The following is a 26,753-nucleotide window of genomic DNA, read 5'->3' as shown; positions in this document are numbered from 1 at the left end:
CTTGACTTCTCCCTCTCTCCAGCCCTCCTCTTTCACTCAGGCACCTGGTTTTGTCCAGGCTCCTTCTAAAGACACCTCAAAACCCTGCATTCAGACCTTCTCTGAGGGCAGGTGGGGCCACTCCAAGCCTCCCCTTCCAGGGGGAACAGAAGCTGGCAGGGAGGTGGTCGGGTGGTCCGCCAGAGACCCTCCCACCTGGGCCCCCTGCAAGGCTTGGAGAGTCTCGGGAGGCTAAGCTGAGGGCCCCAGTATGCTTCACTGGGCAACAGGCATGCCCATAAAAATACCGTGGCCACCAGGGCTGCAATCTGCCATCTGGGCCCTAGGCCTTCCTTGCCCTGCGGCCGGCTCGGCTCACTCCGGAATTCCTGTGCCCTCCGCTTCGCCTCGGAGGTCACAGCTGCGAGCCTGTGCGGGTGGGGGGCGGGTTGGGGGGGGTGGCTAGGGAGGAGAGCCTTTCTCAGGCGTCCAGGGCAGGGCTTCAGGGAGAGTGAGGCCGCCAGGAAAGGTCGAGATAGGGTCAATCCCCACGACAAAGAAATAAGACTCCAGGAAAACGGGCAGGCAGTCGGAGGAAGATCCAGGGATGGGGAACGGCGGCTCCAGGGGCGTCCTCTCAACAGCTCCTCGCCCTCCGGCTCTGCGCTGCGCAGGGGCCCGCGCTCCTAGGCGCCTCCCTAGCGGGATGAGATGGAGGCCCGCGCGCCCCTCCCCGACCACGCGCCTAGGATGGGAGGGGGGTTCCGGGGAGATCCCGGGGACTCGAGAATCCTGCCGTGGGGGGGGGGCGTCCAAGCACCCCACGACCACCTTGAGTGTGGGGGCCTGTCGCTCGCCAGCGCCCTCGAGGGCCGGGTGGAGGCTGGGGATGTTTCCCCATCCGACTCCTCTCCACGGCCCAGCAAGGCGCCTCGGGAGCACCCCTGCCTCGCGACTCCTGCCCGGAGCCTCCACTGCGGCGCGGGTGCCCCGATGCCGGGCACTGCCGGGTCAGGGACTCCAGAGGGGTCTGGTGGGACCTGGCGGCCGGGTTCCCACTGAGCTCCCGGAGTGGGTCACTGGGGGTTCCCAGTTGCGCCGGGCTCAGCAGTCTGGCTCCGCCGGGACAAGGGGCGCGGCGGGGCGGGGCGGGAGGCCAGGGAGGTGATCTCACTCCCTCTCCCCCGCCTCCCTTGCGCTCCCCTCCCCCTCCCCTGCGCGCACGCCCGCCCCGCCCCGCCCCCGCCCTGCCGCCGCGGCCGCCGCAGCATCAGCATCGCAGACGCTCTCGGGCGGCGGGTCCGAGGCCGGCGTGTGCGGAGGCTGGGCGGGCAGCCCGAACGGCAGCCGCAGCGCAGGTAAGGCGGGCAGGCCTGCCCTCGCGCCCGGGCCGCGGCTGCAACGCCCCGAGCCTCCCGTCCCAGCCCTGCCCCGGGGACGAGACCGGACCGGGGACGAGACCGGAGAGCCCCACCCGGACCAGCCCGCGGCCACCGGCGGAGCGGCCAGAGCCCCACCCAGGCCGGGCACCGGGCTCTGAGCCCCGCGGACTGCAGCGGGGCTGGGAAAGGAGCCCGGGGGCCGAAGCCCGACAGGTGAAGAATACCTGGGCGGCGCCCAAAATGCCGACCCAGGGAGGGACTCTCCGGGGGGAGTCAGGCAGGGACTATGCGGGCATGTCCCTCCAGGGGTGTGCGTGTATAAGAAAGGGAGCGCGGTGGGGCCAAGTGACCCCCGCCTCCCCATCGGCCGCCGTGGGGTGTGGCCCTGGGCGTGGCTGCCCACCTTTCTCAATCCAGGGCCCTGTTTGGCTGAAAATCCAGCCGCCAGCGGGGTTGGGGGGGAGGTTGGACTAGGCGGCCCCTGCCATGGGAGGGGAGGGGAGAGAACAGGGCTGGGTGCTGCTTGGGCCCTCCGCCCCAAGGTGGGAAGAGGGGCTTTGTTCTCTTCTTTCTAAACCCCAGCTTGGACTCCCCCGTGCTCCCCTTCCAGCCTGGGCCAGGACCAGGGTCTCTCTCCCTGGAGGCGTAGGGTGCGCCTGCAGCCTCAGTTTCTGCAGGCTCTGGTGGCCAAGAAAGTGTGCACTGAGTGAGGTTGGCCTGGAAACCCACCAGTGTGCGGCTGTGCACATGGGTGTAGACTGTGGGTCTGTCAGGTAGGGGGAGGGAGGGGAGCCTCGCTGGCTGGAGGCCCTGGCCCTGCGCACTGCAGGTCTTCTGCTCGCGAGTCTTCCTGCCTCTGTTCCCTTGTGGGAGAGTCTGCAATTCCTATACCCCTCTTCCTACGGCAAATTTTTGGGGACTCTTGGTTGGCAGGGTTTGCAAAGAGCACCTGGTAAAACCTGCTGCCCTCTACACGATATCTGGCGCCCTGCCCATCACAGCCAGTCTCAGGGAGGCAAGCCCAGGGCCATCTGCCCCCCTCCCAAGAAGTGAGGGGCTTGATACCCCCTCCAAGTAGGTGCCCTGCTTCCAGTTAACTCCACCCACAGGGCAGGGGCTGCTGACTCACGTGGCCCTGCTGATGAATAAGCCCTTCAGCCTTTCTTCCCAAGAACTACAGCTGGTGAGCCCCGTCTTTCTTCTCCCCTATGAAGTGGCTGGGGCTGAGGGCGGCCGGGGGCCTCTTGCCTCTGATTGGCTCCTTGTTGCCGGTGGTAGTGCTTCACCTGGCCTGGCCTCTCACCTGGCACAGAGCCCGTGCAGCGCCCACATGTGCACCCATGAGCTCCCTCACCTTGGGGGGACTCTCGGCTAATCTATGGCCACAAGGCAAGTTCATGTCAGTGCTGAGGCTGGAACCCCCCTCCCAGGTTGCTCGCCATTTCTCTTCGCTGCATCCTTGTCTCTCTCTCTCTCCATACTTATTTATGTCTTGGTGTATGCGATCCCCAAAGTGATACGTCTTATTGTGGTATGCTTGAAATATACAGAAAAGAACAAAAGAAATTAAGGATCCTTGGTGATCTGATCACCGAGAGAGAAACCCGCTCAGCACACCCCAGCCTCAGTCTCCCTGGTTTGCTACAATCTGCTCCCAAGAGGCTCCTCCCCCAATGCTCATTGTCCAGCCCTCTGCAAAGCACCAAGCCTTAGGCTCAGCACAGTAACGAGCTCCTCCCAGTACAGGAGCTAAGTGGCTCATGGGGTGGGCAGTCATTCGCTGGGCAGCTGCTCACTGCCAGGTGCCTGCTTGGGCCAGGTTTGGGGTTACCCATGGAAAAGCCGGTAACAAACCAGATCAACACTGTCTTTGTCTTCAGGATTGGTTTTCTGTGGATTGGTTTTCTTTTCCTCCTTTGTGACAATCTGCAGGGAAAAGGGAGGCAGGGATGGAGGAAGGGCCTTGTCTGAGGCCTACTCCAGTGAGCAGAGCTGCCTGGGTTGTGCCCCTGTCAGCCTCTTCCCGTGCTGGGGTGGGTGCCTTCTGTGGCGCGCACTTGAGCATGGCCAGCTGGGCAGGGTGGAGGAGGCCGCCTGTGATGTGGGACCGCTTTGGGTCTCAGCCCTCTTGGCTATCATGGGAGGGTGCAGACTTCGTCATCTTCAAGGTCCCTTTCAAGGCAAATGGTCCCTGGTGCCACTCTAAATGGCTGCAGCTGGACAGAACGTCTCCTGGGGCTCTCTTCTGGGCAGTGGGGCACATGGCCTGGCCGTGCTGGACCCGCTTCCAGGAAAGCCAGGGCGAGGGTGTGATGGAAGCTTCCCGAACCCCTTCTTGGGCAAAAGGTTGAAACAGCTCTAGAGTGAGGAGGGGGGCTTGTTCCTGGGGGTGCCCTGGGCGTAGGAGAGTGAAGTAGAGGTGGAGGCCCTGTGCAGAGGTCGGCCCAGACGGGTATCGCAGCCCACCACCCTGCTTCACCAGGCCCCTTTTTGTGGGTGCAAGTGGCGACCCAGAGCACAGTCCCAGGGCCCTGCCCCACCCTGTGATTCAGACAATAGGGGAGGCCAGGTATCTGAGTCCCCTGTCTAGGGTCCCAAGTGGGCTGCTGTCTCTGCCCTGCCCCCTCCTCCCATAATTGGGAAGGCTGGGTTGAGGTTCCTGGGTGGGCCCTATGCCCCCTTTCTCCCTCCTGCTTGCTCTGACCTGGCCCATCCTGGATGTCCCCTATCTCCTGCTTCCCCTGCCCTCCCCTTGCTCTCTTTACACCCCCACCCCCAGCCCGCACAGCGTCTGCTCTGTTGGAGTTTCGCTGTGGAGGGTTCACCACTCCCCTCCTCTCCTTCTCCTGTCCCTGCCTGCCCCACCCCTCCCCAGGTGCCCTTGTCTCCATCTCTCCACTTCCCCTTTTGTCTAACTTATTTCTCTGCACCTCTCCCCTGCCCCGCTTTCTATGGCCCAAGCTTGGCCCTGAGCTCTGAGCTCTGAGCCTCAGCACCAGGGTGCCCTGCTGCCCCATGTGTGCACGGCCACCCAGCTCTGTGCCTTTGGGTTGGGCCCAGACCTCCCTCTGGGGCCTCGTCGACCTGGAGGGTGGACAGGGGCGCCTGGTGGCCACCAACCAGGGGACGGGGGACGGGGGCCGTTAGCAAGGCCAGCCCACCTTCTCCCCAGATATCAGCAGTATCTTTGCAGCTTCCTAAAGGCTGTGATCCGAGAGGAGGGAGAGGAGGAGCGGGGGGAGGGTGCGGAGCTCCTCTGTGGGGGGGTAGGGGGGGTCTGGGCCGCTGGTCTCCCCAGAAGCTTTTCTTTGTCCAGTGCCCCCCATCCAAGCCCTCAGGAGTTACCTACGCCCTCTGTGTTCTCCTGGATCATGAAGCTGTGGAGGGAGGACCTGGCTACTGTCCTGCCACTGGGCAACTCAGGCCAGTCTCTGGCCCTAAACCCAGAGGGATGGCTGGGACGCCTTGGATTGGGTGGAGCAGGAGGGCAGTGTTGGCCTGGGCTTTGTATACTCGGCCGAGGGGGCCTTCTGAGCCTGTCCATCTTCATGTCAGTCTGATGATGCAGTTTGGAGGGAGGCGATGAGTCCGCAGGAGCCACTCTTCCCTCTGAAGTGGTCAGAGCCTGGCAGATTGGGAGAGGGCTGCCAGTGTGGAGGTTTGCATGCGGCAGCTTTGGGTGTGGGGTGCACGCGTAGCTTCCAGTCTTCCTATTTGCATGTGTGGGGATCGTGTATCTGGTTGCATGTGTGCATTTGTGTGTGTACGCCTGTGCACACAGAGCCCCCTGTCCCCACAGATCCTCCTGTGCCCAGGCGGATCCCATACTGGGAATGGGTGGGGCCGATGTCAGTGGCCGCAGAGGCTGCAGTTCCTCCCTGTGTGATGTGGGGGCTTCCTGTTGGGGGGGTGTCCCCTGGCCCCTCCCCTGGCCGCCTTCGTTCATGCCTTAAGAATGCTGAGGCCCTGAGGACAACAGAGGCTCCATTGTCCACCCCCAGGCTTCCTGTGCCCCCTCTGCCCTTTAACCCTTTGGAGTGGGGAGCCCCGAAGGGGCCGGAGGGGTCTGGCAGTGTCCGAGCTGTTTCCAGGTGCCCCCCGTCCCTCCTCTCTCACCCCAGGTGTCCCAAGGCTGGCAGGTCTGAGCAGCCAGCTCCACTGGTGGGCCAGCGCCTGTCCTGGACCCCTCTCCATTTGCTTGGCACCCTCCCCCACCCTGCCTGCCTCCTCTCCTTCCTCCTTTCCTCTGGAGTCCTGGAGACTGGCCCATAGGAGCCGATGGATGTCTCCCCATCTTGCCCAGTCCCCGAAGCCCCCTCTGGTGCCTGGTTCATTTCTCAGGTTGGGGGTTTCAGGCCTTGTTTGGAACCCACTTTCCAAAGATAGGGCTTAGAGGGGTTGGAGGTGGGGCACAATTTTAGGCCGTATCTCAGTTGCCCCAACTGTACATGGAAAACTTGGCTCTAGTGCTTACATTCTGGAGGTCTGGGAGGCCAGAGTCTTGGCCCCTGCTCCACTGGGCCTCAGTTTCCCTTTCAGGGGAAGGGAGTCAGTGCTGTCCCTAAGCTCTGACTGGAGAGAGGGACCTTCCAGGTAGCCAGGGGCTCTTGGTGAGCAGGCCCTGGGGCCTTTGATTTTGGGAAAGAGGTCAGAGCAATCCAAGATTCTGGATAGCCAAGGAGGGGATCGAGAAACCCAGGCTGTCCTGGAGCTGCCTGCCTTCTCTCTTCCAGAGTCCTTGGCTGGGAGGTTGTGTCAAGCCCAAAGCTGAGGGAGGATGGATCCTGCTCTGTGCTGAGGCGTGATGTGGGTCACATCCTACTTCCGTGTGGCCTCTTCCCAAGACTTTCCTCCCTGTCCCCTGCATTTGCTTGCCATCTGCCTAGCAAATAAGGCCCTTCCCCTGGGGGCAGGGCAACTTGGAGCCCATCCTTGTCCGGGCCCCTGGCTCTTTGGGAATGCAAGGAGGCACACGTGTTGGGGTGCCTGAGACCCTGAGAGGTGAGCTGACCCCCGGAGTAGTCTTTGGCAGCTTTGGGAGCCTCCACCAACCCCATCTAGAACCCCATACTTGGTGAGCATCAGTGCCACCTCTGAGCCTCAGTTTCCTCAACCCTAAAATGGTGGTAATGATAGTGCCTCCTTCTCTAGGATCATTTTAAGGATTAAATGAGTACTGTAGAGTAAGAGCCTTTAGAAGAGTCCCTGGCATGTGGTAAGTGCCAGCCGCGATTTTATTTAATAGAGTGGGGAGAGGGGGAAATGTCTGTCTGGCCGCCAGTGGTGAGATCCCCCACTTCCCTTCCCAGTGGAGACTGTTCTCCCCACTCTCCCACAAAGGGTTAACCTCTGTCCTGCCCCTCCCTCATCCTGTAAGGAGAATGGTCCTTTACAGGTGAGCTGTTGTTGCCTTGGAGACCGCAGCCTTGAGGGGGCTGAGGGCGCATTCTCCCTTAGGGAGGGGCAAGGCAGGGGGCACAGAGGACTAAGCAGTAGTCTTTTAAGACTTCTGGGGGCCCCAGGTACCTGTGGGGGCTCCCACCCAGCAGCCCCCTTTATGTATATCTAAATCGCCCATTAGGCTGCAGCAAGCTTTCCTCTGTCTTCCCCCATTTCTGCCAGCGGAGGGAGCTGGGCTTCATCTCCTTGGAAACTCGCCAGCCACAGCCTGGGGGGGGAGGGTGAGGAGGAGCCTTACTTAAAGGAACACAGTGCATGGGGTGTAGGTAACACCCACACCCTCATACAGGCTGGAAGGCCCCCAATGGCCCTGCTGGGGAGACAGCCCAGGCATAAGTGCCTCCAAGTGCCCCCCAGGCCTACAAGGGTACGGACCAGGCCTCCCACCCCCCCACTCTGACCATGTCACATACGTGGGCTGAGCCCCCAGCCCCTTCTTGGAACTGCTGGGTCACAGGTGCTGCCATTCTCAACAGACTGTGGGCTGGAGGGCTTGCCTGTGACTTCTCCTTGGGCAGGTGCATTTCTGTGAGGCAGGAGGGGCAGAGAGGTCTCCAGGAAGGACCTGGGAGCTGGCCGGCATGTGTGTGGCAAGCACAGAGGGCACCCCTGGAGGTTCCCAGGGTGTGTATGGCCTCAGCATGGCTCCACCACCTCCCAAATTCCCCTCCCCACCCAGGTCAGAGCACAGACCCCCAGCACAGTGGGGCAGGGTGTAGCCAACGCTGGGGCTCCTCTAGGGTCCCCCTGAGCCCCTGCCTGCAGGCTGTCCCACCTTAGTACCCGCCACGCCCTCCCCCCTCCCCCATTGAGCATGTGTGAGGCCTCGGGGGAGGATAGTGCAGGCCAGCAGTTGTTCATTCATGTTGTCTATAACCGTCCCCTTGCCCCAGTGCCACAAGTGGCCAGGGACCTGCCGCTCTGTATCTGTCATCGTGGGCTTTGTTTGTCTGTGGCCCTGGCTCACAGCTTCTCTGCTTTCTGTTTGTCTCTCTGCCCTACCCATCAGGCCAACCTGACCCCCAAGCCCAAGAAGCCCCCCTCCTCTGACTCAGGTCCATCTCCCCTCCTTCCCCGTCCCTTGCCTGGCACACTCCCCAGGGACAAGGATGCCGAGGAGGCGCCTCTCGGTCTGCGCACATGCGTGCACGTACACACACGCACACCCCTCAGTCTTCTTGCTCTTTTGGCCATTTCTCATCAGTGCTTTCTGCAGCTGTCTCTCATCCTTTGTACCCCGTTTCCCTCTCCTCTTCCTTTCTGCACTGCCTGGGTCTCCATTTCTGGATTTCTGTATTTGGTGACTGTGATGGTCCAGCCTCCGTCTTTGTCTCCCACTCCCTGCCCTCCCTCCCCCAGCCCTACTTCACAGTCTCTCCTGCTCCCCTCCTGCCTCTTTCTCACCCTGTCTGTCACCCTTCAGTCTTCCCCAGCCTGCCCCCTCGCCTCACAGCCGTGGCCTTGGCTCCATCTGTACACCAGCTTGTGGAACACTCCCCCACTTCCCTTGCCCCTGGAGGTGCTGATGGGGGGTGGGGGGCCTGCTGAGCCGACAACCTGAGCTTCTTGCTCCGTAATTGCCTGAGGAATGGTGAGAGATCAGAGACCCGGCGGCGGCAGCAGGGAGGAGGCAGAGCCCCCTCCTAGCCGTCAGGGCCTCTCAGTCTCCTGGCTCCTGCCTGTCTCTGAGAGCCTGGGAAGGTGCAGAGTCGGGTGGCAAATACCAGGAGACTGAAAGAGGCTGGATGTGAGACTGCAGCATTGGGATGGAGCAGAGAGTGGGGACAAGGGGATTTGGGGTTATCCTATTTCCCCTGCATGCACACGTGCCGAGCCCCATTCTGGGAACTCAGATTGGAGCACAAGTGGAGGGGTTGGCATGCCAGCTGTCGTCATGCCAGCAAACGGAGTGCTCAGGTCTCCTTGTCTTAGTCTTGGGGATGGTCCGCCTTTGAGCTTCTCGCTTGTTTCCCTCCCTTCCCCCTCCTAAGACCAGAGCACTCAGAGCTCCCAAGGCTGCTGTTTGATCGCTTGCCCTCTGATCTGAGTCTCCTACTGCTTCCTACAGGCCTTGAAGCTGAGGCCAAGGCTGCATGGGGGCCAACCTTGCTTGGATTGGCTTTGTGGAGGAAGGTGGGGGTGGAACAGGTCTGCTGTTGCTTCTTCCTTCTGGGCACCAGCTCGGCTCTTGCAAATTGGGAACTGGCCATGCCTTTGCTACCCCCTTGCCCCACCCAAGCCATTCTCTTGGCCTTCAGCCCATCCACATTGACCCACCCTGGTGCTTCTCCACCCACCACCTCCAGCTTTGGGTGGGGAGTCAGACAGCTCCAAGCTGACTGTTATTTGCCACCATTTATTTTCCCTGCCCAGTCCCAAATCAATCTGCCCAATTCAGCATTCTTCTCGGGTTATCTTACACAAAACCAGTCTGTGGCTCCTGGTTGCCTCCTGACAGAGTCTGGATATCATGGCACAGCATTCCAGGCCTCCCCACCCAGCCCTTCAGCATTCTGGATGAGTCTTGGTCCCTCCTTTGATAAGGTCCTCGCTAGGCATGCGGAGGATGCCCAGGATGGACTTGGTGAAGGTGTCCGGACCTGGGCTCCAGCCTCCAGGCTCTCAGTCCCCTGGCAACTTGCTCTTGCCCCTCCTGCACTTTTACCACTTGTCTCATTCTCACACCCCTTCCTGTTTGGAGTCAAAATGGTCTATTTTCTTGGAAGTATTTTCTCTTATAGTCCCTGGCAGAGACGCTCCCCTTCCCCGGGCCCTCAGTTTTTAGGGCTCCTGGCATGAAGGTGAAATGTGAACATGGCTGGCATCACTTGGGTGTGGGGTGGACACATCTATCAGTGGAGCCGTGAAGACTCAGAGAATGATCCAAAAACTGGACGTGCCCTTGAGAGACCCTTGAGAGATGTCAGAAACACTGTCCCAGAGCTTGCCCTGACCCCTGCCCTCACCCTGGCCTGGGGCATCTGGAAGAGGAAAGGCCACAATCCCCTCTATTGTCCCCCCAGGAGACGGAGGGACAGCAGAGAGGTGCTTTCCTCCTCTCCTGCCACTTCTTGAAGGCAGGCCTCCTTTTCCCTTCTTTTTTCCTTTTCCACAACCTATTCCGTGAAATGCAGACTTCTTGAGCCCCTTTCCTTCTTTCTCAGTTCTCACCTCCCAAGTCCCCACTGTTCCCCACCGCCAGCTTTTTACGCCTGCATAGCACCCAGGGATCAGTTGGCTCTGAAACCCACTACAATGAGACTGTGACAAGAGTTCTCTACATATGCGTGCATGCATGCTTGTATGTGCACACAGAAATAACAGACCTGAGGATTCATCCCTCACAGATAGACACACCAGAAGACACACATGCTTCTGCTTGCGCACACAGCTGTCAGACCCATGTTTTGATTCCCCCAGATACACACCCACTCCTGAGTGCACCTCTCTCCCAGAGAAGCTGAAAATGTCTTCCTGCATGCACACACACAGCCACAGAAATACTGATGCACATATCTGGCTACATGTAGATCCACATCCACACTCATGCCCACAGGCATCTGCTTGCTGGGACGGTGAGTCACACATGGGGACGATGTGCACAGAGTGGCCTGTGGCATGCCCAGGGGAGCTGGCTGGGGCAACAAGTTGGTGCTGGAGAGGCAACTGGTGGAGAAGGCACAGACAGTAGGAAGGGAATGAAAGGCAACCTGGAGACCCAGCCTGTGCTGTCACTTCCAGGTTTTCGTTATCCAGGGTTGGTGGGGAGGAAGGGATGGAGGAGCTGGACAGCCGAGGGCGGGGCTGGGGGCGGGGCTAGGAGCCCGGGCTCGCCCAGATGTTAGTCACTAACAACAGTCCTTTCTCTCTCCTCCCCTACCTTTCCCTTCCCTCCTCCCTTCTCACAGTGCTCCCACCCCCGGCTCCTTCCCCAAGCTGCCCACTAGCCCCCTTCCCTCCGGCCAGAGCTTGAGCCGAGCCTGGTCGGCTGAGCCGCGCCGAGCCTCCGGTGCCGCCGGGAAGATGGCCGTGGCGCTGCGGTACTTGTGGCCTCTCCTCCTGTGCAGCCCCTGCCTGCTCATCCAGATCCCCAAGGAATGTGAGTAACTGAAGGGAGCCTCGGCGCCTCCCTTTACCGCCGTGCTGGGCTTCTCTTTATCCTCTGCCTCCTCGTCTTCTCTCGGTTCCGGACTCTCACCCCTCACCCATCCTTTCCTGGGCATGGAGTGGGCAAGAGGTACCCAGGATGTTTGGTGCTTCTGAAGGCACAAGGTGGAAGGCTCGAGGTTTTTCAGCATCACGGAGAGGAACCAGAGGTTCAGGAGGTCTGGTGAGATTTCAGCACCACGGACAGCGGGCCTGGTGCTGGATCTGCCTCCTCAGGCCTCTGCTCTCCCTCCGCCCAACCAACCCTTCCCCCAGGGGTGTGGCGGCCAGGAGAATGGGGTCGTCCCCAGTCCTCAACTAGCTGGTGTAAAGGGTTGGATTCAAGCCTTGCTACGGCTTCTGACTTGGATAATCCTATCCTGGGCCCTTGGCAGCCCTTTCTGCGAACTGAGACAAGGAAAGACTCTTGCACAGGCCCAGCAGCGTCCTGGAGCCCTACGATTTGATGTGTAGTTACTAGTTTGGGTTGGTGGGTGGGGCTGTTGGAGTAGCATGTTTAGGGGGGGTCACAGGTAGGTGCGTGGATGTTGGGGAGTGTAGCTAGAGGGTTGTGACTGAACTTGAGTATTTGCATCTGCTTGTGGGTTGCACAGACAGTTTATTTGTGTGTGTGGATGTATGTGGTGTGATTGACTTAGTGTGGATATTCCCGAGTGTGATTGTGATTTCCTATATGGGTAAGTTTGTGAGTCACTGTAACTGTTAATTATTGGTCAGGTTTGTGAAGGTCTGTAGGTATTAACATTTGATTGTAGTGGGTCGTGTGTGCATGTGAGGACCTCTTTGTGTGTGGAATGTGTGTGATGGTGTTTTCTCCTGAGTGTGAGCAGGTGTAAACACGCTGCTGTAAGTGCCTCTTGCGCTTGTGTGAGGGGCTTTTCACAGGGTAACATTTGAGTATCTTGAGCCTGCTCCTTGGTAGCTCCAATCCCTATCTGCTCACCTTTCCACCTTTATCTCTGAGCCTTGGACCTACTGGAGGCCAGCATCACTGAGAGAGGAGCCGGGGCCTGGGGGCAGGGGAGACTGTGCATGCCAGGAGTGGGGCAGAGGCCGAGGGAGGTATCTGGCACTGAGGGGCAGTGAGCATTTGGGGGAGGTAGAAAGGGGCTGACGGGAAGAAAGGCTGAGGATGTCCCCTTAGATACACACCGGGAGGTCCATGCAGTCACGCCCATGCCAACTCCCCCAGCTACGGATGCACATGGACAAGCACGTGGGTAGACACAGACGAGCCACCTGTATCCAGCTGGGACAGAGACTCTGAGAGCACACACAGGAGGCACACTGGCACACACACAAGTGAGAGGCTTAGGTACAAAACAACAGTCATCCGCACATACACAGATGTGGGTGTACAATAAAAAATTGTACACTGAATGTAGACACACACACACACACAGCCTTCAGATGTGCTCTGGCAAGACACACCCATAGACAAACATACTGGCAGATGCTCACCAAGTTACTGCAGCACACCCTGGGGCACCCATGCACATGCCCAGATTCACACTTTTGCACACTCACATGCGACTCACCCTCCTTCCCACTCTGTCCCCTCTCAGTTGCTTTTCAGGCCTTACCCTGGGCATCAGCCTGCCCTGCTACGCCACAGGCTAGGCCATTCAGCCAGGTGCATCTATGTGTGGAGGGGCCAGGAGAATTTCGAGAAAAGCAGGGTAGAGGAAAGAGAAGTAGGTCAAAGACTACAGCAACCTTGCGACTGCCCTGGGCACTGGCTGGTACTTGTAATTGACCTGGATACAATATGGCAGGCAGCCGGGTTCCTCCCTGTTGGAAGTCGTCCTCCAGCTCTCTCCCTCCCTGGCTACTCCAGGCCCCTTTGTCTCTTTTCCTGCTTTCCGCATCCCATTGTCCCTGTCACTGTCTCTTGCTTTTGGGCTGCCTGCACTGGCCCCTCCCCAACTCAGGGTCCTCTCTGCAGTGTCCCTGGAGAGCCCCTCTTTTCTCCTGGGGGCCCCTACACTGAGGTCTTCTGCAGAGAAAGCTTTCAGAGGTGGCCCAGCCGCCACCTTCCCACTCTCTCTCTCCCCTCCTCACAGCCACCCTGGCCAGTGTTGGGCTGAGTCCTGTGGCATCATCGGGGGCAGCAGCTCTGGCCTCGGCTCCAGGGAGCTTGGTGGGAGGCTGAGAGGAAGGAAGGGGAGAAAATGAGGGCTGGCGCCGTCTCTGCAGGCAATGGAAACTCGGATTTAGCAGGGCCTTTGGGAGGACTTGGAGGGTGGCGGCAGCTGGGTTCTGAAGGCTGGGCCTGCGTAATTGAAAACACTGAGCTGTGCTAATTGGATTAGGAGGGAAGTGGGCTGGAGCAGGGGCGGGTGCTCTGGCTGCAGGCTGTCTGCCTCCCAGCCTTCCGAGGCATCCTGGGATGGGGTGGGGGTCAGCTCTGCAGGCCCTGCCAAGAAGACGCAAGGGTCTGTCCAAAGCGCACTCCTGGTTAAAGGCACACATTTCTCTCTCCGGTGGTCTGGCTACCCCTGGGCATTGCCCCTCACTGGGACTGGTGACCTGGGTCGAGTCCTGTCCTTCTGGGTCGTGACCAGCCATAGCTCTAGCCCAGCAGGTGCCCCCACGGTGCACCTCCTCTCCTGCCCTCCCCTCCCCCTGCCTGCTTCCTTGCCTGGCCCTCGGCCCCCTGCTGGGGCGGCCTGTCAGCATTCCTCTCCTCTCTCTCCCCCTTGCTGCCCGGATTTCTCAGATGAAGGACACCATGGTAAGTTGGGGGAGGGGAGATTTTCCTGGGTGTCCGCACAGCCCCCTCTCCCTCCCCACTCCTGCCCGCGCCTAGCTCTCCGTGTGTGCTGTGTGCCCTGTGTGGGTCGCTGTCTTTTCTGGTTCTTGGGTCCTTGTTCTGGCTGTCTCAGCCTCCCTTCTCCCTCACCCGAGTGCCCATCTCTGTTCTGTCCCTGCCTGGCCTGGGTTTCCTCGTGTCTCTTTCTGGTGTTCTGTTCTTCTCTCTGGTCCTCTCTCTCCCATGAGGGACTTGCCCGTCTTGCTCTTTGGCTCCTGTGTCTCTGTTTCCTTTCCTCCACACCCTTTGCCTTTCTCTTTGGCTTCACCTCTCTCTTTGAGGTTGCTGTCTTGGTAACTTTTGTTGCCATCTCTCGCTCTTCTGTCTCTCTCCACATTTGTCCCTGCCCCTCCCTCTTCCTGTCCTGAGCTTGTTTTCTTCTACCCCCAGCCCCCCAGCCCCCCAGCCCTGGGGCTCCCAAGGGCTCCAGACCCTGCTTCCCTCACAATGCAACAGGGGTTAAGGCAATGATGCCTGCTAGATGTCTTCCTCACAATCTCTCTCCCCATCCTGTCCCCAGTGATGGAGCCACCAGTCATCACAGAACAGTCTCCGCGACGCCTGGTTGTCTTCCCCACCGATGACATCAGCCTCAAGTGTGAGGCCAGCGGCAAACCCGAAGTGCAGTGAGTGACCTTCGCCCTCTAAGGCCTGCTGTTGACCACTGACCTGAGCCTCTAGTCCCCGTGTCTCCCAGGGCCTTCTGACTTCTGGGCTCAGACCCCCCAGATCTCCTTCATCACTCTAGGTCCTTGCCCTGTCCCAGATTCCCGGACCTCAGGCCTCTGTGCCTTTCTCTGCCCATAGGTTCCGCTGGACTCGGGATGGCGTCCACTTCAAACCCAAGGAGGAGCTGGGCGTGACCGTGAACCAGGCACCCCACTCTGGCTCCTTCACCATCACGGGCAACAACAGCAACTTCGCCCAGAGTTTTCAGGGCACCTATCGCTGCTTTGCCAGCAACAAGCTGGGCACTGCCATGTCCCACGAGATCCAGCTCATGGCCGAAGGTGCGAGGCACTGCAGGGTCTGGGGAGGATCCCCAGACAGGGATCCTCACAGAGGCCTGAGGTCTGGGAATCTGGGTGGGAGTCCAGGCTGGGAGCCCAGCTCCCTCAGCTGGTGGTCCAGTGCGCCAAGGGCACTGGGTGCCCAGCAGCCCTCAGCCACCTTCTCCTTCCTTGCCCTGTCTCTTTCTCCACCATTCCTGGTCTCTCCTTCCCTCTCTTCTTCTGTGCTTTCCCTGTTTTGGCCTCGGGGCCTGCCATGTAGGGAATGCTCTTGGGCTTGTTGGCCAACTGAACGAGTGGAGGACTGAGCCCGAGTCACTGCCTGGGCTTTGGCTTCTGTCCCCATCCATCCCTGAACTGCCGTGTCCTCCTCCACCACTCTTGGTCATCTCTTCCACCTCCCCCATCACTCTGTCTCGTCTCCCCTCCACCTTCCACCTCTCACCTGGCCTGTCTGGCTCCCTCCTTCCTGCTCTCTGGCTCTGTCTTTATCTGCGTTGCCCTTTCCCTGGGGTTTTCCCTCTGCATTCCAGCCTCCCTGAGCTTTCTGCCTCCCGAGCTTGTGCTCCTCTCCCCTTTCTGTCCCTCCAGTTACCTTGGGAACCGTTGCCATGGTTTCTGTGTCAGGATGATGGAAGGGTCTGTGACTCCAGCATCCGTCCACAGCTCCCCTCCCCCACTGCTGCACCTCAGCCTTCCCCCACCTTCCTGCCCTCATCCTTTCCTCCTGGTGGGAGCTGAGAATTGTGGAAACTTAACCCTTCACAGCCATCTGGCCTCCTGCCCATCCTCTCCTCGGCATGAAGTGCCAGCCTCTGCTTTGAGCCCCCAAAGGATCCCCAGTCACTGCCTCACTTTATGCGAGCTTGCTCATGGCCTGACCCTCTCACCCCCTTGGCTATCCCTCCTCCTTTCCCCTGCCTTCCCCTGCCTTGACCAGGAGGAGAGTTAAGACCCACAGTGCCAGCCTCTCTGTCCCTTCTAGGTACCCCCAAGTGGCCCAAGGAGACAGTGAAGCCTGTGGAGGTGGAGGAAGGGGAGTCGGTGATTCTGCCCTGCCACCCTCCGCCCAGTGCAGAGCCGCTCCGGATCTACTGGATGAACAGCAGTGGGTGCCCTTGAGGGGCTGCTGCCTCGGACGGGTGGGTCGGTGGGTGTGTATGCCCAGATGGGGGTCCTGACCTTTGCCTCCTGGCCTCCCTTGTCCCCGCAGAGATCATGCACATCAAACAGGACGAGCGGGTGACAATGGGCCAGAACGGCAACCTCTACTTTGCCAATGTGCTCACCTCGGACAATCACTCAGACTACATCTGCCATGCCCACTTCCCTGGCACCCGGACCATCATTCAAAAGGAACCCATTGACCTCCGGGTCAAGGCCAGTGAGTCCCAAAGTCTCTGATACACCCCATTCCTCCTCTCTCACCCTCAGGCATGGCCCAGCCCATAGATCAGGCTACCTCAGACTCCCTCGAGGACAGCTCGGCTCCCACCTCGACACTCCCCACCCCTCTTCCTGTGTGGTGAGAGCAGAGACAGAGCCCTGCCTTTAATGAAGGAGGAAACTGAGGCCCTGGGGGATCACTGGGGTGTCCAAAGTCACCCAGCCTGATAACTTCGTGAGTGGACGGAGGAAGAGCCATACCACCCGCTCCCTGTCTCCTCACAGCCAACAGCATGATGGACAGGAAGCCGCGCCTGCTCTTCCCCACCAACTCCAGCAGCCACCTGGTGGCCTTGCAGGGGCAGCCCTTGGTCCTGGAGTGCATTGCGGAGGGCTTGTGAGTCTGGGCCCCTGGGTGGGGGCTGGGTGGGGGCAGGGCGAGGTAGAGCCTCTGCCGTGGGGCGGTGTTGAGCGGCCTTGTCCTCTCTCCCTTCTGCTCTGTCCCTTGGCCTCCCTGCCCTGTGGCCCTGGGCAGCCCCACACCCACCATCAAGTGGCTGCGCCTGAATGGTCCCATGCCAGCCGACCGAGTCACCTACCAGAACCACAACAAGACCCTGCAGCTGCTGAACGTGGGCGAGGAGGATGATGGCGAGTACCGCTGCCTGGCTGAGAACTCACTGGGCACTGACCGGCACGCATACCACGTCACTGTGGAAGGTAGGGTGTCTCCGCCTTGCACCATCCCACTTCCCAGCACATGGGCTCCCCAGAGTGAGCCCTGGGGCACAGGCCCGGGGCCGGGGGTAGGGGGCAGGGGCTGGGGGCAGGGGGCCAGGGGCCGGGGGCCAGCCATGGGCTCTGGGCTCAGCGCGCCCCCCCATCTCCTCGCAGCCGCCCCGCACTGGCTGCGCAAGCCCCAGAGCCGCTTGTACGGACCGGGAGAGACTGCCCGCCTGGACTGCCAGGTGCAGGGCAGGCCCCGGCCGGAGGTCACCTGGAGAGTCAACGGGATCCCCGTGGAGGGTGAGCGGGCCTCTGGCAGGGAAAGGGAGTGAGCGTGGGTAGCCCTGGGGACTGTGGGGGAAGAAGAGGAGGGGAGGAAGGGCCTTGGCATAGCTCATGGCTCCGCTCTGGGCCCTTGGGGCCCGCCTGCGGCACATGCAGAGCTGGCCAAGGACCAGAAGTACCGGATCCAGCATGGAGCCCTAGTCCTGAGCAACGTGCAGCCCAGTGACACAATGGTGACCCAGTGCGAGGCCCGCAACCGGCATGGACTCCTACTGGCCAACGCCTACATCTATGTGGTTGGTGAGTGCCGGCTGGCTGGGCCCACTCATTCTCTCGTCTTTGCCTCATAAGCCCCTGGTCTGTCTCTGCACCCCACCAGGCAAGGCCACCAAACTGACTTAGCCAGCAGCTGAGTTGTCTACATGACTGCTTTTCTCCTCCCCCGAGCCTTCACCCCATCCCCTGCTCATCCTCACAACAGCGGGGCAGGGTGCATGGAGGAAAGGCAGGGTCTTGTCAGCATTTACAGATGAAGAAGCAGCCTCAGAGAGTAGTCTGGCCCACCCCATGTCACCGAAGAGAGGCTCGCCCTGGCCAGGATGTGCCCGAGACCAGCCTGGTGGCTCCTCTCCCAGAGCCTTGGGAAAGACTGGGGGCTAGGCCAGGAAGGCTTTCCATAAGAGGTAGGCTGTCAGTGGAGCCTCAAATGATTGGTAAAACATGTGATTGGGACGAAAGGTACATCTGAGGCAGAGGGGATGGCATGTCTGAAGGCCAGGAGAGGCTCAGCCTGGCAGGGAACAGAACTGGGTGCAGGGAAGCAAGATGGGCAGGTGGCTCTTGAGGGGTTGAGAATGCCCTGTGGAGTCACTGGCAGCTTCCAGAGTCCATGAGCCTTCCTGGGGGAAGCTGCCCTGCTCATCCCTGTGGCTGCCCACCGACCAAGCATGTGCGGTCACCCAGCCTTGGGTCTTGCCCTGTCCCCCATGACTGCTCCTCCCCCAGAGCTGCCGGCCAAGATCCTGACCCCAGACAATGAGACTTACATGGCAGTGCAGGGCAGCACCGCCTACCTTCTGTGCAAGGCCTTTGGAGCCCCCGTGCCCAGCATCCAGTGGTGAGTGCCCCCACCCTGACAGAAGGCACCTCAAAGCCATTTTCTGGTCCAGGGAACCAGGCAGGGCAGGGGAGCTCGGCCCCGTGGGGTCTGAGCCCGAACCCCCTGTCTGCACTAGGCTGGACAAGGAAGGAAAGACGGTGCTACAGGACGAGCGCTTCTTCCCCTATACCAATGGGACCCTGGGCATCCGAGACCTCCAGGCCAATGACACTGGCCACTACTTCTGCCAGGCTGCCAACGACCAGAACAACGTCACCATTGTGGCTAACCTGCAGGTCAAAGGTCAGGTAACACCTCCTACCCCTGCTGATGTGATCGGCAGCACCTCCAGTAGGGAGGGTCTCCAAAAGACACCAACGTGACCCTCCTTCCCATCCTCACCCTCAGATGCCACACAGATCATCCAGGGGCCCCGGAGCTTGATCGAGAAGAAAGGCTCGAGAGTGACGTTCACGTGCCAGGCCTCCTTTGACCCCTCCTTGCAGCACAGCATCACCTGGCATGGGGATGGTCGCAATCTCCAGGAGCTTGGGGACAGTGACAAGTGCGGGCCCAGCCCCAGCCTGGGCTCCATGGGTGGGGGCAGAGTGGGAAAAGCAGAATGTCCAGACTTCCTGGCCTCATCTTTGGGGGAGAGTGCCCCTGCTTGGCGGGGGAAGGTTCCGGCAGGAGAGGGAAGGGAGGGGAGCAGAGTGCAGCTGGCAGGAAGTAGTGGGTCCGCTGGAAGCAGAAGGATCAGGATCCACCCTATCCCTGCCAGGTACTTCATAGAGGATGGGCACTTGGTCATCCACAGCCTGGACTACAGTGACCAGGGCAACTACAGCTGTGTGGCCAGCACCCAGCTGGACATGGTGGAGAGCAGGGCGGAGCTCCTGGTGGTGGGTGAGTCCTCGGACGGCATTGAGCTCATGGCCTGGAGGCATGTGGGTGGGCACTGTGTGTAGATACTGCAGGGCTGTTTCGAGCCTGGTGGTGGGGCAGCTGTGAGTGGGCCAGAAATCCACCCACTGTGGCCCCCAGGGAGCCCCGGACCTGTGCCTCAGCTGGAACTGTCCGATCGCCATTTGCTGAAGCAGAGCCAGGTGCACCTGTCTTGGAGCCCCGCTGATGATCACAACGCCCCCATTGAAAGTAAGAGGCCGTGAACATGGTGCTCCCACCCACCCACTGCCACCCCATTAGCCCTCCCTTCTTGCAGCTCCATCGTCCTCCCAGAGCTGTGGCCCACAGCTGCCCACCTCACTGAGGCACGCAGCTATGTTCAGGGTGGGGGGGCTCTCCTGGTTCCTCCCAGGAGCCTGAGAATGCCAGTTGCCTTGAGCACTCCTTCCCTTCCTCGGGAAGAGCTGGACCTGTACCCCCACCACCCCTCCCCCACTTGCCACAGGCCACTTACTGCATTGCCACTTCACTTCTTGGCAGAGTATGACATTGAATTTGAGGACAAGGAGATGGCGCCTGAGAAATGGTACAGTCTGGGCAAGGTGCCTGGGAACCAGACCTCCACCACCCTCAAGCTGTCACCCTATGTCCATTACACCTTCAGAGTTACTGCCATCAACAAATACGGCCCTGGGGAGCCCAGCCCGGCCTCTGAGACTGTGGTCACACCTGAGGCAGGTGAGCCACCCAGGAGGGGGCCTCAGATGCCAGGCCCCCCGGGGCTCTGCAAGGAGGGTCTGGCAAAGTGACTGTGTCCAAGCTCCTCTGCTTCCAGGGTTCTGGCAGGAGCTTAGGGGACAGAGTTACCGTGGGGCTGCTGGCTCCTGGCTTCCAGGGCCAGAATGGGTCATTCCTTCCTTGGTCCTTGGCCTTCACGCCTCTGCAGGAGCCCGCCATGTTGATGTGTTAACACATTGCTTTCCAGCCCCAGAGAAGAATCCTGTGGATGTGAAGGGGGAAGGAAATGAGACCAACAACATGGTTATCACTTGGAAGGTGAGGGCCCCAGGGCTGAGCGCGCCCCTGGACATCAGGCCAGGACCCAGATGTCTGCTGCTAAGGACCAGAAGATGACTGGGGACGTGATGCTGGGCTGGAAGGCGGGTGGGTCACAGACCGGTGGAGGGCCTTTTGGCTGACAAGCTCCTCTTCTGCTCACCCCCTCCAGCCGCTCAGGTGGATGGACTGGAATGCCCCCCAGGTTCAGTATCGTGTGCAGTGGCGCCCTCAGGGGGCTCTGGGGGCCTGGCAGGAACAGATCGTGAGCGACCCCTTCCTGGTGGTGTCCAACACGTCCACATTTGTACCGTATGAGATCAAGGTCCAGGCCGTTAACAGCCAGGGCAAGGGCCCTGAGCCCCAGATCACCATTGGCTACTCTGGGGAGGACTGTAAGTATTGAGTTGGCCCCACCCACACCTGGGAGGTGGAGCCCGTGTGCGCTTGCATGGCCCGCTCCCCGCCCACTGCTGGGGGGTTCGTCCCTGCACCCAGCTCCTAACACTTAATGTAGCGCACTTCCTAAGAGTAAGGATATTTTCCCTTTCCTTAAATCTGGAACATCATCAGATGCGAATTTTGATCAACCAGTCAAGATCTTTTCAGGGGGTGGGGGTATAGCACAGTGGTAGAGCATGTGTTTAGCATGAGCGAGATCCTAGGTTCAATCCCCAGTCCCTCCATTTAAAAAGAAAAAAAAAGATCTTTTCTGCTTCTCTGTGTAGTCACTATTTTCTCTCTCGTAAGTAATAAAAAGTCTGCAGGGAGAGACCCTGAGACCATGCAAACGCCCTGCTCATCAAACTGCCTACCCCCCATATCGCATCCAAATCCATCTTCCCCCTGCGGGAGGGTTCAGGGCTGGCCTCAGGGTGCCACAGGCTCTCACCCACGGCACCGGTGCCTTCCAGACCCCCAGGCAAGCCCTGAGATAGAAGGCATCAAGATCCTCAACTCGAGCACCGTGCTGGTCAAGTGGTGGCCTGTGGACCCAGCCCAGGTCAAGGGCCACCTCCGGGGATACAATGTAAGAGTCCAGGGCGTGGGGGCTGGGGGCATCTCTAGTGTGAGGTGTAAGGCTACCGGGAGTGACAGGATGGAGAGGGGCTCTACCACCTGCCAGCTGCTCTCCTAAAAGTTCTCAGGCTGGAGGAAAGGGTCCCCTTGGAGGGCAGCGGGGAAGGTGCAGTCAGGGCTCACTGCTAGCCGCCTTCTGCCCCTGTGGGATCTCCTGTCCACCTGCAGGTGACTTACTGGTGGGAGGGCAGTCAGAGGAAGCACAGCAAGAGGCATGTCCACAAAGGCCATGTGGTGGTGCCTGCCAATACCACCAGTGCTGTCCTGGGGGGCCTGCGGCCCTACAGCTCCTACCATGTGGAGGTGCAAGCCTTTAATGGCCGGGGACTGGGGCCTGCCAGTGAGATGGCCTTCATCACCCCGGAGGGAGGTGAGCTTTGCACCCTACGCCCCTGGCCCCGCCTCCCAGTCTGGGGTGGGCCTGGGTGAGGACCTACCACTCGTCCTTGTCCCCCGCAGTGCCCGGACACCCCGCGGCGCTGCACCTGGAATGCCAGTCGGACACCAGCCTGCTGTTGCACTGGCAGCCCCCGCTCAGCCACAACGGCGTGCTCACTGGCTACGTGCTCTCTTACCACCCGCGTACGTGTGCTGTGGGCCCAGCGCCCCAGCCTGGCCCGGCCTGGCCTGGAGGTGGTGGGGGGCCGCAGGGTGGGCAGGGCTGACAGCTGAGGCCAACTTGTTACCTGTCCTCCCAGTGGATGACGGGGGCAAAGAGCAGTTGTCCTTTGACCTTCCGGACCCTGAGCTGCGGACACACAACCTGACCAACCTCAGCCCCCACCTGCGGTACCGCTTCCAGCTGCAGGCCACCACAAAGGAGGGCCCTGGCGAGGCTATTGTGCGGGAAGGCGGCACCATGGCCTTATCCGGTGAGCAGGAGGGGGCTGAGGAGGCCAGCCTGGCGGCCGGGCCCAGGAGGGTGGGCCTTGGGCTGCCTCAAGGTCCCAAACCCTCCTCTCTATCCCCAGGGACCCCAGATTTTGGCAACATCTCGGCCATGGCCGGCGAGAATTACAGTGTGGTCTCCTGGGTCCCGAAGGAGGGCCAGTGCAACTTCGGGTTCCAGATCTGGTTCAAAGCCCTGGGGGGTGAGCATAAGAGGGGCCCCTGAGGTGGGGGGGAAGGGGTTTCAGGGCCCAGGAAGGGGAAGGGGCTGGGGGTGGCACGGAGCTGAGGGGCTGCCCGGTCCTCCTGCTCACCCCTGCTGCCCTCTTGCCCTGCAGATGAGAAGATGGGTGCTACTCTCCCGCCACAGTATGTCAGCTACAACCAGAGCTCCTACACGCAGTGGGACCTGCAGCCTGACACCGACTACGAGATCCACTTGCTCAAGGAGCGGGTGCTCCTGCACCAGATGGCCGTGAAGACCAATGGCACCGGTGAGGGAGCCCCGGGCCTGCCTAGCAAGCTTCCCTCCCTCCTTAGCCCAGCTGCAACTGCCGCAGAACCCACACCACGTCTTGGCTCTCTTTCTCCCAGAACCAGGGTGCCCCTTGACCAGTGATGAGAGGTCCAGGACACTGAAACGACCCCTTTTAGTATTCTGTTTTAACTGTTTCCAGAGCAGTCAGTTTCACAGAAGGTCCTCCTCCCTGTCCCCAGGAGGGTCCCCCCAAGCATCAGTTCCAAGCGTGCCTCAGCCCCAACTCCTCACTCCTCCCGGGCCCTCTGGGGTCTGCAGGCCTGGCCCTCCCCCTGCCCCTGCCCAGGCCCTGGGGACAGAGGGGTGGGGAGTGGGCCAAGCCAGAGGCTCTGAGTGAGGCCCACGCACCAAGCCATGAACCTGGGGGTCTGCAGCACTGGGGGCGTCGCAGTTCACTGGGGGCATCATGGTCTCCTTCCTTCCTGTTCTCCCCCTCAGGCCGCGTGAGACTCCCTCCTGCCGGCTTTGCCACTGAGGGCTGGTTCATTGGCTTCGTCAGTGCCATCATCCTCTTACTTCTCTTCCTGCTCATCCTCTGTTTTATCAAGCGCAGTAAGGGTGGCAAGTACTCAGGTAACCCCCGACTCCAGGGCTCAGGTGAGGATGGTTGAGCCGGGACACTGGGAGGAGCCCCCTTCATCCCTTCTACCAGTCCCCCTTGGTCCCCAAGCCCCTGGCAGGACAACAGGGGCATGTTGGGGTCGGGCATGGGGCCCAGAAGCCTTGAAGGCTCGGCTCCCGAGCACTGCTGAGACAGTGCTGGAAGCACCCAGAGCACCAAGGGAGAGGCTCAGCCCTGTCCCCACCTAGGGGTGGGGCCCAGTGTCCAGGGATGGGCTGGGGCGGAGAAGAAGCTAGTTCCTCTCTGTGTCTCCAGTGAAGGATAAGGAGGACACCCAGGTGGACTCCGAGGCGCGGCCAATGAAGGACGAGACCTTTGGCGAGTACAGGTGAGCCGGGTGGGAGCAGGTGCCGGCTAGCCACCCAGATCTCCCTTTCATATCTGATCCCATCTCTTTCTCTCTCTTCTGTGCTGCGGGGTGATGTCAGGTCCCTGGAGAGGTAAGGCAGGGCTGGTGGGAAGATACTGTCAGACTCCGGTGGTGGCAGGGACCCTCCTGTGGATTGTGTGTGCCTGGGAGTGCCGTGGATCCCTGCTGGCCAGCCCTTGGGCCCGGTGGCTTCTTGTTTTTGGGAGAAGCCAACACTGACAGCCAGCTACTGGGCCTGCCTGTCACCTTCCCAGCTCCCCCTCTCTGGGCTCTGCCAGGGCCGACAGCTGGACATGTGCTTCTGTTCGGTCTACCTGCAGACAGGAGCCAGGCCTGTGAGCACCCCTGGGCCAAGTGCCCCCCTGCTCCCTCCCATCCCCCAGGGTCCTGGGCATGCCCAGTCCTTGGCCTTCTGCTGGTGTGCATGCCACCTGCCCTCCCGGGCATGCGTCAAGGATGAAAGCCTCTTGCCCTAGGCTTTCAGAGCACGCAGGAGGCCGGGCGTCCTCCCTCCGCCTAGCACTTGCCAGCTCCTGCTGGGTGCCACAGGGCAGCCTCCCACTCCCTCCCGCCCTCTGCCCCTGCAGCGACAACGAGGAGAAGGCCTTTGGCAGCAGCCAGCCATCCCTCAACGGAGACATCAAGCCTTTGGGCAGTGACGACAGCCTGGCCGACTACGGGGGCAGCGTGGATGTCCAGTTCAACGAGGACGGCTCCTTCATCGGCCAGTACAGTGGCAAGAAAGAGAAGGAGGCAGCAGGAGGCAACGACAGCTCAGGGGCCGCCTCTCCCATCAACCCTGCGGGGACCCTGGAGTAGCAGGGTCTGGCCAGGCCAGGCCAGGCAGAGCACAGCCCAGGACCGGGCCACAGGGGAGTCAGAGGCCAAGACTCCCCAGCCTGAGGCCTGTGCTGGGTCCCTGACATTGGGACTGAGGCCTCTCCCTCTCTCCACCAGGCTGTGGCCCTGGCCTCTGGCCCTGAGCCCAACGGAGGCTTGAGGTGGAGGCAGGGAAGAGGATTTCACTGCTTCTCATACCTTCTGATTACCCGGTCCCCAGTTTATTGCCAAAACCCAGCTGCACCCCTCCTTGGGCACACACTGCTTTGCTCTGCTCAGGGGCTGATCACCCACACATCTGGAGCCTTCAGGTGCTGTCTCGCCAGCCTTTGGGCAGAGAGAGGCTGTGGTCAGGGGAGAGGAAATGGGGATGGTGCCTCTACCCTCTGCTGTTCCTTGGCCTGCCTGGCTGGGACTGGGGACAGAACTCGGTGTCTCCACCATCTGTTCCCTCTTCTTTGCCATCATGGCTCCAACTGGGATGGGAGCTGGGCAAGCTGGCCATGGATGCAGAGGAGGCCATCTGGAGAGCCCAGAGTCCCCACCTGCCTGTATCACCCTCAACTGGCACCTCTCCGCCCACTGCCCACCCAACCCTGCGGCGGCTTTCAGGAGCTCCGTACACACGCTGCCTTTGGTACCCACCAGACAACATCCAAGTGGCCTCTGTCACTGCCCAGGTGCGGGGCAGGCACACCTCCCTCCTCCCCGGCCCTGGCCTCTCCCAGCCGCCACCACTCCCCGGGACTCCTTAGCAGCTCCACTCAACCCCCTTCTGAACAGTTCCTTTCCTCAGCTTCCCCCATCCCCACCTTGGGAATGTAAATACACCTTGACTTTGAAAATTTGTACCCTTGCCCTTTCCCCATATGCCACTAGTGTGTAGGCAGATGTCTGAGTCTCTAGGTGGTTTCTAGGTTTTATAGCAGTTAGCTTTGATGATCCCATCCCAGGAAAAATAAAAACAGACAAAAAAAAAAAAAAAAAGGAAAGATTGGTTCTCCCAGCTCCGCTGTGCTCCTGCGCGGCAGCCGCCGTCTCCCTGTACGCCTTTGCTTGGTCTGTTGATGAGCCCTTTACAAAAAACAAAAGTATATATATATATATGTACATAAGTATCAGAATTATAAAAGGCAAATAAAAACCTGGAAACGAAGGGGAACTGCTGTCATTTTCCAGAGCACGACTTCGCGTCGCCGTGACCCACCCTGTGGCGGGTCGGTGCGGAACCAGGGAATTCTACCTCTCCTGCAGGCCTGGCTCTCTGCCCTCCGTGGGCCGTACCACCTGCTCCTCACCCCTACTGGCCTCCGAGAGAGCTCTGGGCTCTCCCCACGCTTGGGCCCCTCATTCCTGCAGCAGGGCAAGCCCAGGAGCAGAAGATGACCAGAACCCAGAAATCCCAGAGCCCTTGGCCCCGGATCTCTTCCTTGTCTAATGTGATGCCCATGCATCCATTTGGCTCCCTGCTTCAGGCACTGGTAGAGCAGTGCTGCCTAGGTTGCCCAGCCCTCTAAACCAGTAAAACACACTTTAAACCAGATGACCACAAACCTCAAGTGAGCCCACATGGGTGGCCAGTCAGATGGCTCCCTGCCTTCCCAACACGAGACTCCCACCCATTTCATCTTTAACTGAGCCACTAGAAAGCACCAGAAAAGAACTTTGCCCATGTTCCCACTGTCAAATCTGTCTCCCGCAGCCCCAGACCCAAACCCTCTGTCCTCCTCCGGCTGCCGTGTGTGAGCGGCAGCCTGGGGTCAGCCCCTCCACCCAGGCACTGGGTCTCACCCCTGAGTCCCATCAGTAGTTGTTCTCTGCTGTGTCTTCCTTGTCTGTCCTGTCTAATTTTTCGGTCCCTGTTGATCAGTTCTGTGGGAAGACAACCATGCTGTAACAGCTTTCATCACTAAAAACACTCGCTACAAACACCACACATCTCTCCAGCTCACGCCCCACTTCTCTGCTCCTACCGACAGCAACGCCCCTCAAGACTTGTCTACCCTCCTCACTCCCGCTTGATCTTGACCCATAGCAGCATCTGCTTGCTGTCCCCAACATCTGTCTTCTTGTTCTTACATAAAGAATAGAATTTCATGCAGCAGAAGAAACATTTCCCAGACTCCTTTGCATCTGGGCGGGGTGGG

General features: G+C 60.2%; 1 protein-coding gene across 3 annotated transcripts; it reads left to right on the top strand.

The window, feature by feature from the left end:
- The first annotated feature begins 552 nt into the window (after positions 1-552).
- Positions 553-25,610, top strand: L1CAM (L1 cell adhesion molecule). 3 transcript variants are annotated; one of them, XM_074359050.1, is made up of 27 exons: positions 553-1,337; positions 10,730-10,920; positions 14,321-14,426; positions 14,608-14,810; positions 15,796-15,918; positions 16,024-16,194; positions 16,482-16,593; positions 16,732-16,916; positions 17,091-17,222; positions 17,364-17,507; positions 18,213-18,324; positions 18,443-18,609; positions 18,715-18,871; positions 19,088-19,212; positions 19,351-19,461; positions 19,753-19,950; positions 20,198-20,268; positions 20,441-20,663; positions 21,183-21,298; positions 21,517-21,718; positions 21,808-21,930; positions 22,047-22,220; positions 22,320-22,439; positions 22,575-22,730; positions 23,213-23,347; positions 23,652-23,724; positions 24,354-25,610. In XM_074359050.1, exons 2-27 carry the CDS (start codon positions 10,845-10,847, stop codon positions 24,583-24,585), a joined length of 3,747 nt encoding a protein of 1,248 aa, XP_074215151.1. In that variant the 5' UTR covers positions 553-1,337; positions 10,730-10,844; the 3' UTR covers positions 24,586-25,610. The 3 variants fall into 3 exon arrangements, with proteins under 3 accessions (XP_074215151.1, XP_074215152.1, XP_045379400.2); XM_074359051.1 differs by having other exon boundaries at positions 553-1,574; XM_045523444.2 differs by lacking the exon at positions 553-1,337 and adding an exon at positions 1,860-2,544.
- The last annotated feature ends 1,143 nt before the right edge of the window (positions 25,611-26,753 follow it).

The sequence above is a fragment of the Camelus bactrianus genome, chromosome X (genome assembly GCF_048773025.1).
Source record: "Camelus bactrianus isolate YW-2024 breed Bactrian camel chromosome X, ASM4877302v1, whole genome shotgun sequence".
NCBI classification, from domain to species: domain Eukaryota; kingdom Metazoa; phylum Chordata; class Mammalia; order Artiodactyla; family Camelidae; genus Camelus; species Camelus bactrianus.
Note: the sequence above shows the minus strand (reverse complement) of the source record. Positions and strands in the feature narration are given on the sequence as shown.

Excerpts from the sequence above, each read along its gene's own strand:
- L1CAM (XM_074359050.1), top strand. The coding sequence starts at position 10,845 with ATGGCCGTGGCGCTGCGGTACTTGTGGCCTCTCCTCCTGTGCAGCCCC. Across the intron at positions 17,508-18,212 it reads CGCCTACATCTATGTGGTTG|AGCTGCCGGCCAAGATCCTG; the intron begins GTGAGTGCCGGC and ends CTCCTCCCCCAG. Across the intron at positions 22,731-23,212 it reads CGTGAAGACCAATGGCACCG|GCCGCGTGAGACTCCCTCCT; the intron begins GTGAGGGAGCCC and ends TCTCCCCCTCAG.